The sequence below is a fragment of the Bipolaris zeicola genome, assembly GCF_000523435.1.
Source record: "Bipolaris zeicola 26-R-13 unplaced genomic scaffold scaffold_7, whole genome shotgun sequence".
NCBI classification, from domain to species: domain Eukaryota; kingdom Fungi; phylum Ascomycota; class Dothideomycetes; order Pleosporales; family Pleosporaceae; genus Bipolaris; species Bipolaris zeicola.
In genome coordinates this window covers 230,574-246,447 of record NW_006912056.1, presented here as the reverse complement: position 1 = coordinate 246,447, position 15,874 = coordinate 230,574, and the positions used below count along the sequence as shown (strand labels likewise).

At 49.8% G+C, this 15,874-nt stretch overlaps 5 protein-coding genes across 5 annotated transcripts; 4 read left to right on the top strand and 1 right to left on the bottom strand.

The window, feature by feature from the left end:
* Nucleotides 1–216: 216 nt before the first annotated feature.
* COCCADRAFT_1039 (uncharacterized protein) lies at nucleotides 217–1,298 on the top strand (the record flags this gene model as incomplete). The annotated part of the gene is made up of 3 exons (XM_007709250.1): nucleotides 217–237; nucleotides 293–332; nucleotides 514–1,298. The coding sequence occupies 3 exons, from the start codon at nucleotides 217–219 to the stop codon at nucleotides 1,296–1,298; spliced, it is 846 nt and encodes a 281-aa protein (XP_007707440.1).
* A 955-nt stretch (nucleotides 1,299–2,253) lies between these two features.
* COCCADRAFT_83642 (uncharacterized protein) lies at nucleotides 2,254–7,828 on the top strand (the record flags this gene model as incomplete). The annotated part of the gene is made up of 2 exons (XM_007709341.1): nucleotides 2,254–2,738; nucleotides 2,788–7,828. The coding sequence occupies 2 exons, from the start codon at nucleotides 2,254–2,256 to the stop codon at nucleotides 7,826–7,828; spliced, it is 5,526 nt and encodes a 1,841-aa protein (XP_007707531.1).
* Nucleotides 7,829–9,753: 1,925 nt separating this feature from the next.
* COCCADRAFT_1037 (uncharacterized protein) lies at nucleotides 9,754–10,784 on the top strand (the record flags this gene model as incomplete). Its single annotated transcript, XM_007709249.1, has 2 exons — nucleotides 9,754–9,897; nucleotides 9,963–10,784. 2 exons carry the CDS (start codon nucleotides 9,754–9,756, stop codon nucleotides 10,782–10,784), a joined length of 966 nt encoding a protein of 321 aa, XP_007707439.1.
* Nucleotides 10,785–11,102: 318 nt separating this feature from the next.
* Nucleotides 11,103–11,664, top strand: COCCADRAFT_83600 (uncharacterized protein; the record flags this gene model as incomplete). The annotated part of the gene is made up of 2 exons (XM_007709340.1): nucleotides 11,103–11,432; nucleotides 11,494–11,664. The coding sequence occupies 2 exons, from the start codon at nucleotides 11,103–11,105 to the stop codon at nucleotides 11,662–11,664; spliced, it is 501 nt and encodes a 166-aa protein (XP_007707530.1).
* Nucleotides 11,665–12,133: 469 nt separating this feature from the next.
* COCCADRAFT_83520 (uncharacterized protein) lies at nucleotides 12,134–15,796 on the bottom strand (the record flags this gene model as incomplete). Its single annotated transcript, XM_007709339.1, has 1 exon — nucleotides 12,134–15,796. One exon carries the CDS (start codon nucleotides 15,794–15,796, stop codon nucleotides 12,134–12,136), a length of 3,663 nt encoding a protein of 1,220 aa, XP_007707529.1.
* Nucleotides 15,797–15,874: the final 78 nt, after the last annotated feature.

The window sequence follows — 15,874 nt, the reverse complement described above, 5'->3', positions numbered from 1 at the left end:
GCATTCCCAGACGCTGCCGGGGTCATGCCTGCTCCTTGCTTTGCATACTGGCCGCCGGCATGTACTTCTGCATTCTACTTTAAGACTGCATGCCATCAAGTCTGACCACATATTACCCGGAATGCTCATGCAAACAACTCTACCTATCAGGCCTCCACCTCTACTCCATCTCTACGCTACTACGACGACGTCGGTTCCATCATCTCCAATCGAAACATGAGTGACTCGAGGATATCAGTACGCACTCTCTCTCTCGCTGCCCCCTCTATAGACCGTCACTGACCAATGGCAGCAGAAAGCGCAACACCTTGCTCGTATTCGGGACAACCAACGTGAGTCGTTCATGGTTTCCTACAGACTTGCTGTCCTGAGAGTCCATCTTGCCACTTTGTTCCATGTCGCTGCTCGCTTGTCTATCCTCCTTCACGGGAAGTCACGTGTCTGATCAGATTGCACACAGTGCTCGGTCTGTCAGATGCCCACAGAATCTCCACTAACACTTGTTCGTTACAGGACGCTCACGCGCTCGTCGTAAGGAATACCTGCAAGAACTCGAGACAAAGCTGCGCACCTATGAGCAGATCGGCATTGAGGCTTCATCAGAGATTCAGAGCGCTGCAAGGACAGTCCTTGAGGAGAACCGCAAGCTCAAGGCTATCCTCCGCGACCAAGGAATGTCCGAGCAAGAAGTATCAGCCGCCTTGGAAAACACACCAGACCAGCACAGCAAGCAACTCCCGGCGGCATCGAGACTGAGTGCAATGCTCGAAGGAAAGACCAAGCCAGACCCAAACGCCTCGACAACCGCCTACGTAGCTTCCCACACAAAGCCCATCTTAATCCCTCGACACACACCGCCAATCCAAACCATCACTTCCCTACCTCCACGATCCACGGATTTCGGTTACGATGATTCACCTAGCCCTGGCTCGATAGTATCGGCTATGAGCACCCCGCCTCCTTCTTCCTATTCCACCACGTTCTATGCCGCACCATCAACCCCACCTGGCACTGAGATCAAGATAGAGGACGTTGCCTACGACTATCCCTACAACCGCCCATACAACAGCTCTTGGACTCATTCAGGAGATTTTGGCTATCCGGCAGAACCATTCAATTACTACAACCGTTCTACATGTGTCGAAGCCGCCAACATTGTGAGCACAGCGCGATCGGACCCTGGAACAGAGCTGGACACCGGTATGGGGTACCGTTATCCTGATCAGTACGGCCAAATGAACAATGCGGCACTCCTTAACATGATGCATGGCTACTCCCACCATCCCACCCCCATGTGACTGGACAAGTCAGGCCGCTCAAACACATCGGCTCCACGTCACTACTAGCGAATCGACCTCTACATAGAGAAGACTCGCGGAGGATGAACCTCAACAAGAAGTCGCGAAGCTAGCCATGCTCAAGCCATGGCTCAGGTGTATGTTGATACATTTCACTGCATATCCAGCTTCGCCTCGCCATAGACACACACGATGCGTTCAACAGGGAGGGTTGCAGACCGGTGCTGCTCTTAACTGAAGACGTCCATATAGTGTGCCTCAATACCCATGTCGCCTTGGAGACCAAAACATCTCCTCCATACACAACGGATCGAATACCTTGTCAACAGCGTCATTTTTTTTTACCGACCTTTTTATTAGATTACGATATCTCTATAGACTGTGCTCAATTCCAGTAAGCACAATGAATGATTTCAGCTATTCAAGCACCTTGTCTCTTTGTTTACGCAGTCTCTTGCTGCTGTCATATCATTCTGGCCACCCTACGCACCTCTACCTTTGCGACAAAAGAACAACTGGAACATACTCCGTCTGCATCACAGGCATTTCGACAAATACTTGTTTTTCCACCTGAATTCTCTTGTCAGCTTTCAGTAATTGTTGTTTCATCCAATCTTGTAACATTTTTGTATCAAAGGATTGTGCCCATGTTTGGTGCATCCAAGGTCAATGCACACAATACATTGTATAACGGACCCCGGTAACGCTTCTAGTTTCTACGTTGTTTCTTTGTCCTTGGAATCGATCGGCACCCGGCAACTCTATAAATGCGGCACTCAGTGTTGTTATGCGCTAACAAAGGCGAAGTTTTGAAAGAACAAAAAACAAGTGTACATGTCAAACAAAGGCCTTTGTAAGAGCCACTCACGATGACTATTCATTTGAAGACATCTTATGGCACTCTGCCTCTGATGTTTTAGAATTCAAGAAATTTCGGAGTATCCACTGATCCAACATGCCACCCAAACGCCAAAGAAACAGAAACAAGAAAGGCCCAGTATCCAAGGGTCCCGACCTGCAGAAGGGTCCTGAAGATGCCAGCCGTGCATATATCCAGGTAGACTGGGCGATACCCAAGGCGAAGCGGAAAAATGATTTTGACCGAAAATACTTGAACGATTACGCTCGGCCTTTGTATGAGAGAGACCCGAACGAGCTACGACCAACGCAAGCAGGCTTGCCCGAGGCTCAAATACGCACGCCGATCTATCAGAAAGATGGCAAGGACATGTTTGCAGGAGATGCTAATCAATCCAGTGCAGCATTGCGTAGCTTTTACAATGAGATCAAGAAATTAAGTGTCAAAGAGCCAGACGGACTTCATGATATTGCTGCACTTACAGGGCAATTTGAAGAGGGGGACGAGAATGCTGCCGTGGTCCTATCCAGAGCGGAAAATCAAGAAATATTTGTCTTGGACACAGAACGACGTCTGCAAGTGTACGTAGGGCGATTTTAAGTTTTGTATTCCTCGGCTAACCTAGACTAGAACCGTCAATGATCAAACTGCTCACGTCGATTTCATCCGACGGGCACCATCAGGAGCGGAGAACCAGAGGCTAGGCCATTTTATCGAAGTCGCCCTAGAGACATCAATCACCGTCAATGGCATCACATACGTCAATCAGGGTGGTTCCTCGCCTGCACCCTTCTTCATTGGTCCTCTTGAAGACTTTGCCGTCATTGAGCTGCTTTCACAGCCGTTGTTCTTTTTCCGACATGAAGGTAGCTTAAAGTATAAGGCGACTACTAGGAAAGCTGCCCCAGATGAGATGGAGCGTCGCGACAGAAACGGAGATGTTGCCAGGGAGAATGTGGTAATCAGGTGGCTTCCAATTGGGTCACCTGAGGATACATCACAAGAAATTGGGAATGATGCAGAAACCACAGAATCCATGTCTGAACTTTTCCAAAATCTCGCAAATGAACAAATACAGCATGAGTTTGAGAAAGTCGGGGAAGTTGATGAAGTCGAGGAAGAAGAAGACGAATATTCCGACGCATTCACAGACGACGGCCGGCCAATCGAGAATCCGTCCAGCTATTTTAAAACACGCCTCAACCAACATTTGGAAGATAAAGTAGCTTCCCTCATCCCCAGGGTCATCGCTTCAGTCAACCACCGACAGCCAGAAAATGCTGGATTCAGTTTCATCCACAACAGTACCGTCTTCCGAGCGGGAAGAACGCTAATTACTGCCCTCACCCAGCAGTCTGGTCGCCATCTCCTAGTCGTAGCGCAGATCCGACAGCCAGACCAAAGAATCAGAGTCAGAGTCCTCTATCCGCTGCTCTGGCGTAGTTCAAGGAGTCATCGAGATAAGATCAATCAAAATTTGAAACGCTGGATTCTGGCGTCTGAATCGAGCAAGCAAACGACGGAGCATCTAGTCATGGATACCGAGTGGGTACCTTGTGCGCAGGCCACTACCCAAGAGGCTTCTTCCACATACACAGTTTTGAATGCGTGGGCCTTAGCCATGGGCTTAGAGCTTAACCCAGCATTTACTCCAGATCGCCACAGTTACGAAGCTTTCTTTATTCAAGCAGAGGGGATATTCCATCTCGCTTTGGAGAATGCCTTGACTTGGAAACTGCTTTTGTCGTTCTTTCGTTGCACTGGATTCGTGAAGCCAGCTATTACGACAGAAGCCAATGATGATGAAGATGCTGACCTACCAGCTAAGGATCGCCGTTTTGATCTGCGTAAGCGCCATTTCGACATTCTGATTGCTGATCAGACAAAAACCGACGAGACTTTCCCAGCAAAGAAGATAGAGACGAAGCAGATTCCCGTGCAACTCGAAGATGGCATTCTTCACAGCGAAACACCCTCGTCAGAGTCGCTCTCCAATGAAGAATTGAATGAGCTGATACCCCTTGTGCGTGAAGGAGGATGGTCACTGCAATATATGACGAATCAGCCGAACCAACACCTTTCTGAGGATACAGAAATGTCTGAAGAGCCTTCCGAGACGTTTTTGTCGCTGGAAGATTCACCTGTTCAGCCTCCTCAATTGGATACCATTCCCGTACCAGCTGAGTTCAACCCCTGCAAATATCTTCATGAAGAGCTGAACAAGCTAGCCAATGGTACCCAGATCACTCAGAACGATCTGCCGGAAGCACTTGCAACAGAGGTACCCCAGTTAACCAAGAACGAGATCCGAGAGAGCATAGCATCCGTCATCCGAGCCGTTAATCAACGCCACGCCCCAGGCGCAGGCTTCACCACCGAATCCTCCACAACTGAAGTCGAATCATCCATCACCAAAAACGAAGACTTGATCTCGTTATACATGCTAGAGGCAACCGAAACCCACAATCTGTGTATCCTGACACAAAATCCCGGACCCAACAGATATCATGACACCGTTATCGACTCCGCACCTTGGTTAACAAGCAAAGCCGCCAGAGCCGAGATATATACTCGCCTCGGTTCCCAGAAACCCATCGCAGGGCCTCTTAAGTGGGTCTTTGCACCGCAACAGGCGCACGAGCATCATGACGGATATCATGTTGTGCTTAACGCATGGAGTATCTTGCTGGATTTGCCTTTGAACGGTGAGGGTTTTGTTCCAAGCCCAGAATTCACCCGCGATGCACGCAACGTTATTCAAGCTGCGCTGCGGGGCGAGGCGAACTGGCTGCTTATCTGGGCTTTGCTGCGCTGTCATGAGTATGTAGCTTCGACGGAGGCTCCGGGGCCGGGAAGAAGATTCGCTAGGACAATACCGGAGAGTGAGCAAGGAGCATATGAGGCGTTCATGCGAACGAAAAAGGGGGAGACCGTTGGAGAGGGTGTCAATGTGTGTGAGTTGTTTCTTACAGAATCAACTCAAAACCACGACGATTCATTCCGTTGGGATCGTCTTGATACGGAGGATCGAAACACAAGGATTCCCGAGTTGCAGCGCAACGGGCTTTTCGACAGCACTCTGTCTCGCGATGAGATTCGAAGGCGATATGCCCCATTGAGTAAACCTTCCAGCCCGTGCGAATCCCTGAGAGACACTTTGAGTAAGCTGTTAGCAAATGAGCAGATACGGAAGGAGCTGAAAGAATTTCGAAGCGAGGGTATAATAACGACAGAGAAGGGAGTTTGGGTAGATGATACGGAAAGTGCTCTCGCTATGAGCGCCGTCACCATGGCCATCAACAACATACAGAGTATCGAAGAAGGATTCAGCATCGTCCAAAGTCAATTCGTGCAGTTATGCCAGGCTTGGGACGGGGCCGATATTGAAAACTATATGCTCGACGCTCTTCGTCCTGGTCGTCCACTACTTGCTCCAATCACTTTTAAGAGCCATATTGTTCTTCTCCTTGCCCAATTTGACGAACAAGGTCTACCGACGGTTTCTTTCTTGGACTCTCTATTCTATCATTACGATGCAGAAGATCGTGAGAAACTGTTCAACATTGGCTGGCAGGTTCTGCGTGGTTCTTCTTGGTGGAAGGGGGTCTTCGCGGATAAAAATGCCTTTGAGAAGGTGAAGCCAAAGTCCGCGACATGGGTAGAGACCGCTTGCCAGCCGAGCGCGAACGAATGCGGATACTTTACGATCCTGAATGCATGGGGTCTGGCCATGGGATTGGAGCTCAATCAAGATGTTCGACTGCGATGGACCGATTCGTTCTTCCAAGAGCTGCAGGACATGGTGCATCTTGTGCGTCTCGGACATGCGGATTGGAAACTCATCTCTGCTTTTCTCCAGTGCCACGACATTGTTCGAGATGGTGTTGTACCGGAGAATAGGCGCTTTGCTAAGACTCATGCAACACGGATTGAGCCAAGATTTGATGATGAGCTGGCAACCCTCCTGGCTACGGAAAAGTTGCACTGGGCTAGGCAAAAATATCAGACTGAGGCGTTGAAACGCATGCAAAATGCGAACCGCATTCCAAAAATGACTGGAAGACCGCATAACGGGAAGAAAGCGTTTCCTTCCGACGAATGGGTTGATGTCACAATGAAATATGAACACATACCACGACTGCAGCGTTTCGGTCTCCTTGACATCAACAATAGGGAGAGGGAAATTGAGTTAGCCTTTAGAAATCTGGCGAAGACCCGAGTAGAACACTGCCTGAAGAGACTACCACCGGCAAACTCACAGTCTATTGCAGCCATGCAGGAAGCCAGTCTACAAGTAATCCGAGATGAGATCAACTCGCACTACGAAGGCATGGACTCAAACATCCAAAGGGAGCCCTGTGAATGGATCGAAGAAACCCTTGATTTTTACGACCAAATCCGAAAGACCGCCAAGCTCCAGCAAATGCTGAACAACAAGGGTACCGTGAGGCCGAATGACTGGCAACGTCTCATGGACGACTCTGATCTGAACCTTGCCATGGCATCTGTGATAGAGGCCATCGACAACCTGCAGTCAGGCCTGCACGCAGCGTCAGGATCGGAGCACCCATTTGCTGGTGGTTTTGCCTTGACAACCAGTACCACCCTCCAAATAGCACTGAACGGGATCGAAGGCACTCCCTTCTCGCGCCCGCGAAGGACCTGGCTTATCCCACTAGTCGCCACCAAAAACGGACTACTGGAGCAACTGGAAGTCTGGGCTAGGACAAACGGCAAGAAATACACAGCTCCCACTGGCCGTGCAGGCGGTCACGCATTCCTCGTAGTCGTCCAAGAAGCAATCAACCACGACTCAGAAAACCCAGCCGAGACGCGTTTTGAAACCTACATTTTCGACAGCTGCCTCCGCGTCTTCAACGACGTTCGGGACTTCTTCTCTGTGCGCGTGGAAAACGCTGCTGCGGCGCTAAAGTGGTCGACGCACCGCAACGAATTCAATGCTGTGCAATTCGATGTTGGAGCCTTCGTTCATGAAAACCTTCCTCAACAGATGGCTGGTGGGTTCCAGTGCGGTCACCACGTTTTGATTAACGCCTGGATCATCGCTATGGGACTTCACTTTAACCCCGAAGCTAAGTTCACCACTGAGATTTACAAACAGGCCTACACGCTTACTCAAGCTGCTCTGGCCGGTATCTTAGACTGGCGAACGCTTGTCGCGTGGTTCTTCTGGCATAAGCTCACCGTCGAGCGCACTTTCGATGCTGTACCCAAGAACCACCGGTTCGAACGTACCGTTGTGCAACGCGATGAGGGTGCGCTGGGGGATAGGATCAGGGAGCAGTATGCAGTCCTAGATACCGTTCTAGAGAAGCACAGTCTGGCACAGGTGCCGTATGATCATTCAAATAACTTTGTGCAGATTGGTGCGAAGAAGAGCGGAGAGAAGAGCGGAGAGGGTACCTGGGAGCATACTGAAGAGAGCAGCGGAGATGATAGCGATAGTTTGAGTAGTTTGTTTGGGTTGCAGAGGCGTGTTGATGATGCCGAAGGGGAGTTTCTGGAGAAGCGTAGGGGGATCAAGAGGAAGTGGAAGAGGGACATGCGGTTCTTGGATCGGTATGGTGAGGGTGAGGGTGAGCAGGGTGCAGGAGGTCAGGCTAGGAAGAAGCGGCGGCTGCTTGGTCATTTGACTCCGCTGGATGTGTAGGATTATTGGGAGGTAGCTAGCTGGTTTGTCTTTTTGCTGTAGTAAGCGTCATATAATAAGTACATCTTTTCTAGCGTCCATCCCTATGACGCGAGCCACATCTCAAATTACATCGCCTAAAAAGCATCTTTAAATGACTTGTTAGGGTGTAGCCCCTATGTTAATACTCTCAAGGGTTTTCTGTGTGTGGATACTCAGGAACCACGACGAATTGGTAGGGGCTGGCTATTATATATACGCTTTTGTTTACGCAGTTGGTCTCTGATTTACTTGTGCAACCTTGCCAGATCGCGATAGTAAGTGTGCAGGCGATATTCGCACTAGTGGGTAGGTAGAAGTATCATAGAAGAGTATGAAAGTCATCTTATCAGGTCGGCCTGCTCTAAACTCCCGAGCGCGGCCTATCAATATAATAGGCCGATTCGGCGCCTGGGATACTAAGGTTCTGTATTTATCAGCGATTGCGAGATGGACTTGTTAGCGATGCAGTGAGGATTCTCTGAACCGTCACCAGATAGTCTCTTGTCGCAGACCGGCGACAAGGGGACAACGTCTGCGTATCTTTCGGGTGACAAACATTCCAGAGATGTAGAAGATACCAAACTATAGTATTCTTGTATTTGAGATGGAGTTGAAATTGATTGGTGGTCAGGATGAGACGAGAGAGATGAGATAGGAGAGACAGGCCAACGAAATGGCGGATATGTAATCTAATACGCTATATAGCAAACATATATTTAAAAGATGGTCAAGTAATAATATTCTTGTATTGAATGACGAAATTATACACGCGCTGCAAGCTGATGATGCTTTCAACCTTCATTGCCTTGTATGTGGCTCGCGAGGGAGAGTGACTCGCGTCACATGGACGGACGTTGATATTCCCCCCTAGGTTACCAGATGTCCCCTGTTACCGGATAAACGATTGGTACTTTGAGGTTTAGTAACTGATTGTATCAGATCCAGTCTGAAGTAGAGAATTGAGAGATGATGATAGGCAAGCGTGGCGCGCGTCTCGAGAGGTCTAGGGACACCGTCAGAGCCTGAGACTTGCATGTCGATAAGAAAAAACACCAACCAAGAGAATCCAAAGGTAGATCATGCGTATCAGTAGTTCCAATCAGCTTCGCGATACGAATGAATTCAAGAGGGGGTGTAGTGTTGTGTAAGGAATATATCTACGTGCCACTTATTGACTGGCTGATGAAGGTTGGTAATGTGACACAGGATTATCACCTTGCATAACCGCGCCAGGCACTACCTATCCTGCTCTCTTCCTACCTCTACCTTGTAGAAGGCGCTGTAATTTAGCAGGCGTATTATGTGTTGTATTGTGTAGTGTCTGGTTTTTTCAAAGATATCACAATAGATCCGTATGTACTGTGGTGTACTGTCACGTGATCAGACTGCAGATATATATTGGGGGTTCCTTTTCGGAGTGAATACACTGCCTTCTCCACTCAATACAGTACAGCAATTGTATTTCAACTCTGTTCCACCCAGCTCGATTGCGGGTCCCCCCTTATCATTTTGAGCTTGGTCTTGCATCGTGTCACAGTACTCTTCGGGTTGCTCCTTCATGTCCACTACCTACCTCCTGCATTAGTGTTGATCTCTAGCGATTATCTAAACTGACCTAAGAAGCTTCAAAATATTAAGATGGACGCTGCGGCGTATGTGGACTGGGTCGAACTGCAACACTTGATGAAGGAGCGGTATCCGGACCTACCCTTTCACGAGGCTTACGTCGACCTTCTCCATGATGCGTTCATCAAGCTGCCCGAAGATCACAGGAAGAGGATTGCGTCGATGTTACCAAACCTTGTGCAACAGTCGCCTGAAATAGTGGAGGCGTTCGGCAATTTCGGGGCCATGCGGTAGTGGTGTTCTTCTCCCAGGTCGCTGGTATTATCAGAAACATCATAATGGCCAACAACACCGATACAAAACCCGCAGTATTGGATAAGGCTACTTCCGGTTCTGTGCGTCGTAGTGCCGAGGCAGTTGCAGCAAGTGCCAGAGTTCCAGCTGAGAACATGCAAAGGGCTGCCGATTCAGCAGACCGTGTGGTCCGAGAAGTTCACCAAACCCACGTGATTGGAAAATCGCTCGTTGATCGGATCGACTATTACAGACGTTGGCACAAACCGCCTCAGCCATTCAAATCGCTCAGGGAAACAAGGCAATCCGGATCTTGACCGAAATAAATGATCATCTTGGCGAGAGCAACAGCATTGCCGTATCTGGCAGCGGAGGCCCTGACGGTTTTGCTCAGCACGTCTACGATTTTATCAGAGAAGAAATTGATAACATCGATGAGTCTGAGGCGGATAAGCATCGTTTCTTTGTGTATCATCCTGACACAAACTGGTATGGAGCATTCCGTCGACTGATTCGTGAAGACCCTCTTCCGCCCACGTTTTGTGCCAAGTCAGATAACTTGGACACCTTATGTCAGTACATGCAAGGTGTCAGGGCACAATGTGGAAAAGATGTCGTCTTCCACTTATCGATCCCCACCTGGAGCCGCATCTCCATCAAGGAGCCCTTACATTTCCCGGATGGCCTTCAGCCATTTCAAGTCAAAGGAAGGAAGCACAAGGGCAAGCCTTATGTTGAGTTCAATCTTCCAGCAGCGCCGGCTGGACTTTTGCACGGTGTTGCGAATAATGTTCCCAACAGCATATGTTCACACGCAACCGCGAGTACAGTGTCAGCCGCCGTAACCGCGCCAGCGGTGGGCTGGGGTGTCAGTGGTGTTTGTCTTGCTCTTGGAGTTGGTATAGGTACCATCACAGGAGCCGGGATGTTGGTCGGCGTTCCGATCTGGATCGCAACTGGAATGCCGGCTATGAGCATCACAGCACCAGTCATCGAAAAAGCTGTCTATGGTGCTCTTTGTGAAGAAGCACCAAGGATATTAGGGTCTAACCGACGCTTATACATGAGTCCATAACTGGCGCTTGGCCTGGGGAGGGATGTTAGTAGTTCAGAATTCCCGTTCTCGTACACGTGATACTCTTTTAGAATTTCATCTCTTTCAAATGCATAGTTAATCATATTCTCGATGTTACGAAACGTGCCAGGAACACGCGAGACAAGCATTGGACGTAGACGGGCATACCACGTGGAAACGCGACCTATCATCCAAAATCTTGGCATCCATGACATCATCCCCATCCCCACGCGTCACCGCGAACCACTAAATTCCAATTGTCCAAACCACCACAACATCACCAACACCACCACTTTGCCAATTCGCCGCCAAAAAAAGATGATACTCCGCCCCTCCACTTTCCGCCTCTCCCTTCCAGCCTCGCGCCCCTTCACCCTCTTCCCCTCCTCACGCGCCCCCACAAACCGCATCTTCGACCCCGTCCGCTCACCCAACGACCTACACACCCTGACTCTCCTCAACGCCGCCGACAACCGCGCCCTAATCACCTTCTGGACCGCATCGTGGTGTCAGACATGCCAAGCTATCAAGCCTCTGCTCAGAAAATTGATTGAGGAAGAGAAAGTAGGGGAGGGGGAGGGCGGGTTGGGGTATGTGGAGGTGATGATGGATTCGGTGTTGATTGAGGATTTGCCGATTAGGTATCGAGTATGTATTTTCTTTTCTCACTGGAAAGGGGAGGGGATGAAAAACTAATAAAACGGGATAGATTAGTAGTATGCCGACGTTGCTGGCGTTTAGTCGGCAGGAAGCGCAATTTGATACACGCTTGACGAGGCCCGAGGAGATGCGGAACAAGGAATTTTTGAGGGAATGGTTGATTAAGGAGGCATTGAGGGGTGGGAGGAGAGGGGGTGGTGGGGGTAGTATGTTTGGTTAGTGGGGTTTTCTCGAGAGGAATGATGTGCAGGTGCCTGACGGTGTTCAGGGACGAAAGAGGGGTCTGATGAAAAGTAGCGAAGGTAGGTGCGTAGTACAACAATTTTGTGGGTGAATGCTAAATGATATTAGAGTCGAGCGATATCCGGATGAGATTCGTATGCTAACCACGAAGATTCAAAGAAGTATGCACGGTAGATGCCTTTCCGAAAGATCATCATTGTAAATCTAATGTACATGTTGCGCGACTCGTCATATGAGACAGCCGCAGCAAAAGAAAAGAAAAGAAAAGCCATCAAACTTCTATGGGTATATAAACCAGAGTTGTAACTCCCGCCTGGCTCCCTCCTGGCCCTATAATATGACCATCGGTAGTTCAAATGCAACTGAAGAACCAGCGCATCTACATTTCAGCAACTCTCTTTTCGCACGTCATGAATGCCATGTAATCAAGAGACCAATGACCGACACTACACGCCACGCTTGGTCTTCTTCTTCTTGTCGCTAGTCTCATCAAACATTTGACTCCTCTTCTTCGTAATCGTAGGGATTGGCAACAACGTCTCCGTTGCATCAGGCGTAGTGACTCCAGATTCACCAAGCACAGGAGTCGAGAGCGAAGTATCAGTGAGCCCCGGTGGCAAACTAGCTTCGTCGTCATCCTGAATCTTGACGCTCTGCACCGTTTCACGCTCCTGCAACCAAGCAGCATGCTCCTCCTTGTACGTCTTTTCCTTTTCCTCGATCCACGCCCTTTGCTCTGGGTCCTCCTTGGCTGATTTAACGCAAGACGGACACTTGACGTAGAAACCACCTGACATTGCGTGTTCACCTAGGACCTCGAATTCAGGTAGATTCTCACCGATAAGCTCGGTGTTGTCCCAGTCAAGACAGTCCTCGCAATAGCCCCGAGGGCACCAGCGGCATCTGAAGATGAGACCGCCCGCATCGGCTGTGGTCTTTGCACAGTCCGTGCAGTTGTGCTGGGGGCAATGGAAGCCACTGAAAGGGCCCTTGACTTTGCCCTGATAGTGTTCGTCGAGACAGTCGAAGTGGTAGACTCGGGGACAGGTCTTGCATTCGAAGAGCTGCCCAGCGTCGGCGTCTTCGAAGCATTCAAGGCAGTGATCTTCATGGTTGAACTCGCGTCGCTTTTCTCGGACTGGCTCAGCAAGACGTGGGTCTTTGCCGGCGAAAGTTGGCACAGCTTCCCAGTCTCCGCAGTTCATGGACTCCTTATTGATAGCATAGCCATTTACCATGATTGTGGTGTTCTTGTTCGTGCGGCGGTCTTCCCGAGTAATCGTTTCTGGTAGGATATTTCTAGAGGAGGTATCTGCGCTGGAGCTTTTGTCGAGGTTGCGCTGATGACGCTTGCCTTCGAACACGGCGCATTCGACGCGCTCCATGGTGGAAAGCCACTTGTCTTCGTCAACCTCGAATTGTGTCGTGTCAGCCAACTCAGCAGACTGGTCACGGCACTTCTTCATCATCGTTTCCAGATCCCAAGAAACCATTTCCTTTACGTCAATCTCCGGATGAGACAGTGTCTGTGCACCTCGCCGTACAAGTGTCATTAGTTGCGATGTGTCCATTTGTGGCATGTCTTCATCAATGGAGGGACGCCCAGCTGATCTTTTCGCGACTGCTTGCTTGCCATGTACGTTCTGCATGGATTCGGTAATCTTCGCAGAGAGATAGAGCTTCTTCCGGATGCGACCCATCATCTGCTCTTCAACAGTCCCCTGGGTACAGAGCTTGTATATTGTTACTTTCTTAGTCTGTCCGATACGATGAGCCCGCGCTTCGGCTTGGAGAGTGATTTGTGGGTTCCAGTCTTCGTCCAAGAATATGACATCCTGAGCGCTGGTAAGGTTGATACCTAAGCCACCCGCGCGAGTAGAAAGAAGCATGACTTTGTAGTCTGAATCTTTCTGGTTGAAAAGGCGGATATCCAAGTTTCGACGAGCCCTAGCCGTGCTTCCGTCCAACCGAAGGTATTTGAATTTTTCACCGTAGTTGCTGACAAGAGATAGCAGGTCCTCACAGCAGTCGAGTGTGCGAGCAAATCCGGAGAAGATGAGAACCTTCTTACCTTGCTCAAAGACCGTGTGCTTGAGAAGTTTCTCCAACAAAATGAACTTGCCGGAAGCGCGGATGACATGATCACCAAGGTAGTAGGGATCTGGGGCTCCTCCTGGAAGCAGGTATGGATGAGAGCAGCATTTGCGCAACTGCATAACGAGATTCATAAGCTTTTTCCAAGCTCCTTTTGAGGCGTTCGCGTCGGCCTGTTCTTTCGCTACAGCATCCTGCACAATTTTTGCAGTCTCTTCCCATTCATCTCCAACGCTGCCAGTGCTGATCACTTTGTCCATCTCCTCCAGCTGTTGCAGTAGCTTGTTCTCCTGGACATCATGCTCAATAGCAGCTTTCTCTTTCTCCTTGCCATCAGCAAAGAGCTCATTCAGCATGCCATCATCGATACGAGTCAAGAGACGTGTGTACCAGAACTTCTGCATTGGTGTAAGGGGCACGTAAAGAAGCACCTCTTCCTTGGGTGGTAAACCGAGATTGACCGATGGAGAGTCCTTCATTCTCCGCAGCATAATCAGCTCGAGCAAGCGTCGGGCATCTGTCATAGTCTGCTTATTTGCTTTGCCTTTGCTAAGATCGAATGACTCTCGGAACAGTGCTTCAGTCCTGTCGTCGAAGACAGTAGGGTACAGCCAAGTCAGGAGTGACCACATCTCAACCATGTTGTTCTGAAGCGGCGTTCCTGTCAGGATCAGTCGGTATTCGGCATTGATGCTCTTCAATGCGGTGGAGATTTGGGCCAAGCTATTTTTGATCTTATGGCCTTCGTCCAGAACAACATAGCGCCAGGCAAAAGAGTGTTTGAACCAAGCTTGCTCGGCTTGGAAGACATCGTAGGTGGTCACGACAATCTTGAAAGAGTCAGAAGGGCCAGGCAGCTTGGAGACCTTTTGGCCGGCCTTGCGCAATGCTTTCCGATCTCGTGCGCGTGAGGTTTCGTTTCCTTTCATGTCTTCTAAACCGGCAGCAACCCGCTTAAGACGAGTCCGTTCGTTCACGGCGCCATGAAACCGCATTACTCCGAGCTGTGGCACCCACTTCTCAGCTTCCGTTACCCAAGAGTTGAGCACACTCAACGGACAGACGACCAGGTATGGACGGGGTTCTTCTGACACGACGCCCTTCTGTTCATCGAGCTCTTCGAGGTATTGGAAGAGAGAAAGAGTCTGTAGCGTCTTTCCAAGACCCATCTCGTCACCGAGTATACCAGAGAACCCGTTGTTGTACAGGTGAACGAGAAACGATAGACCAGACAGCTGGTAAGGCTTCATGACGGCTGTAACTCCCTTGGGTTGCTGCTTGAGCTCTTGGTATTCGATAATAGGTTGCGCTTTGCCTTCTTCTACCAGCTTCGTGACATAGTTGTTCTTGGGCAGAAGTGGCAGAAAGAACTCTTTGTTGGCGACAAGAAAACTGTTCGCTCTAGCCCTGGTGCCTTTGGCGATGTCATCGCGAAGCCGGTTGCGAGCGGTGTCGAGTTTCCGAGGGGGTGGCGCTGACTTCCGCCGTCGTGATGAAGTAGTTATAGGTATGGTGTCAGATTCCAGGATGGCGCTCCTCCGGTCCCGAGTACCCCGTCGCAGTCCCTCTGTCCTCTCCTTTTCCCTCTTGCGCTTCTCCATCTTAAGCTCCTCCGTGTATGCCGATATTCTCGCACTCGTCTTGCGGGGGCGGGCCGATGGCGCGAGTTCGTCTTCGCTATCTTCTGGATCTGGGTCTGCTGGCTTTGAAGCCGATTGCCGAGTAGTTCTTTTGGAAGTCACAGGGGACTGCTCTACTGCCGATAAATCCGAGGTGACGTCGTGTTGCGCCGTTTGAGGCGGCGGGTTGCGTTTGCTTCTACTGTCCCGAATAGGAATCGGCTTCATTTCTTCACTCTTCTGCTGTGCCGACAGTCGCCTTTTCTTGGTCGCTGACTCTACTAAGCTCTGAGATCCAAACTGTGCCAAAAGATCTTGCAAATGGCCACCTCGTCGGTTTGGGGGTGGAGTAATGGGCTGGGGAGAGCCTAGAGTTATAATGGATTTTCTAACCATGACGGAAGATGCGGTGTCTTATGTGATTTGCTATTTCAGCTTGAAACAGGATTCTGAAATAAGCCAGGTGTAAGGGTC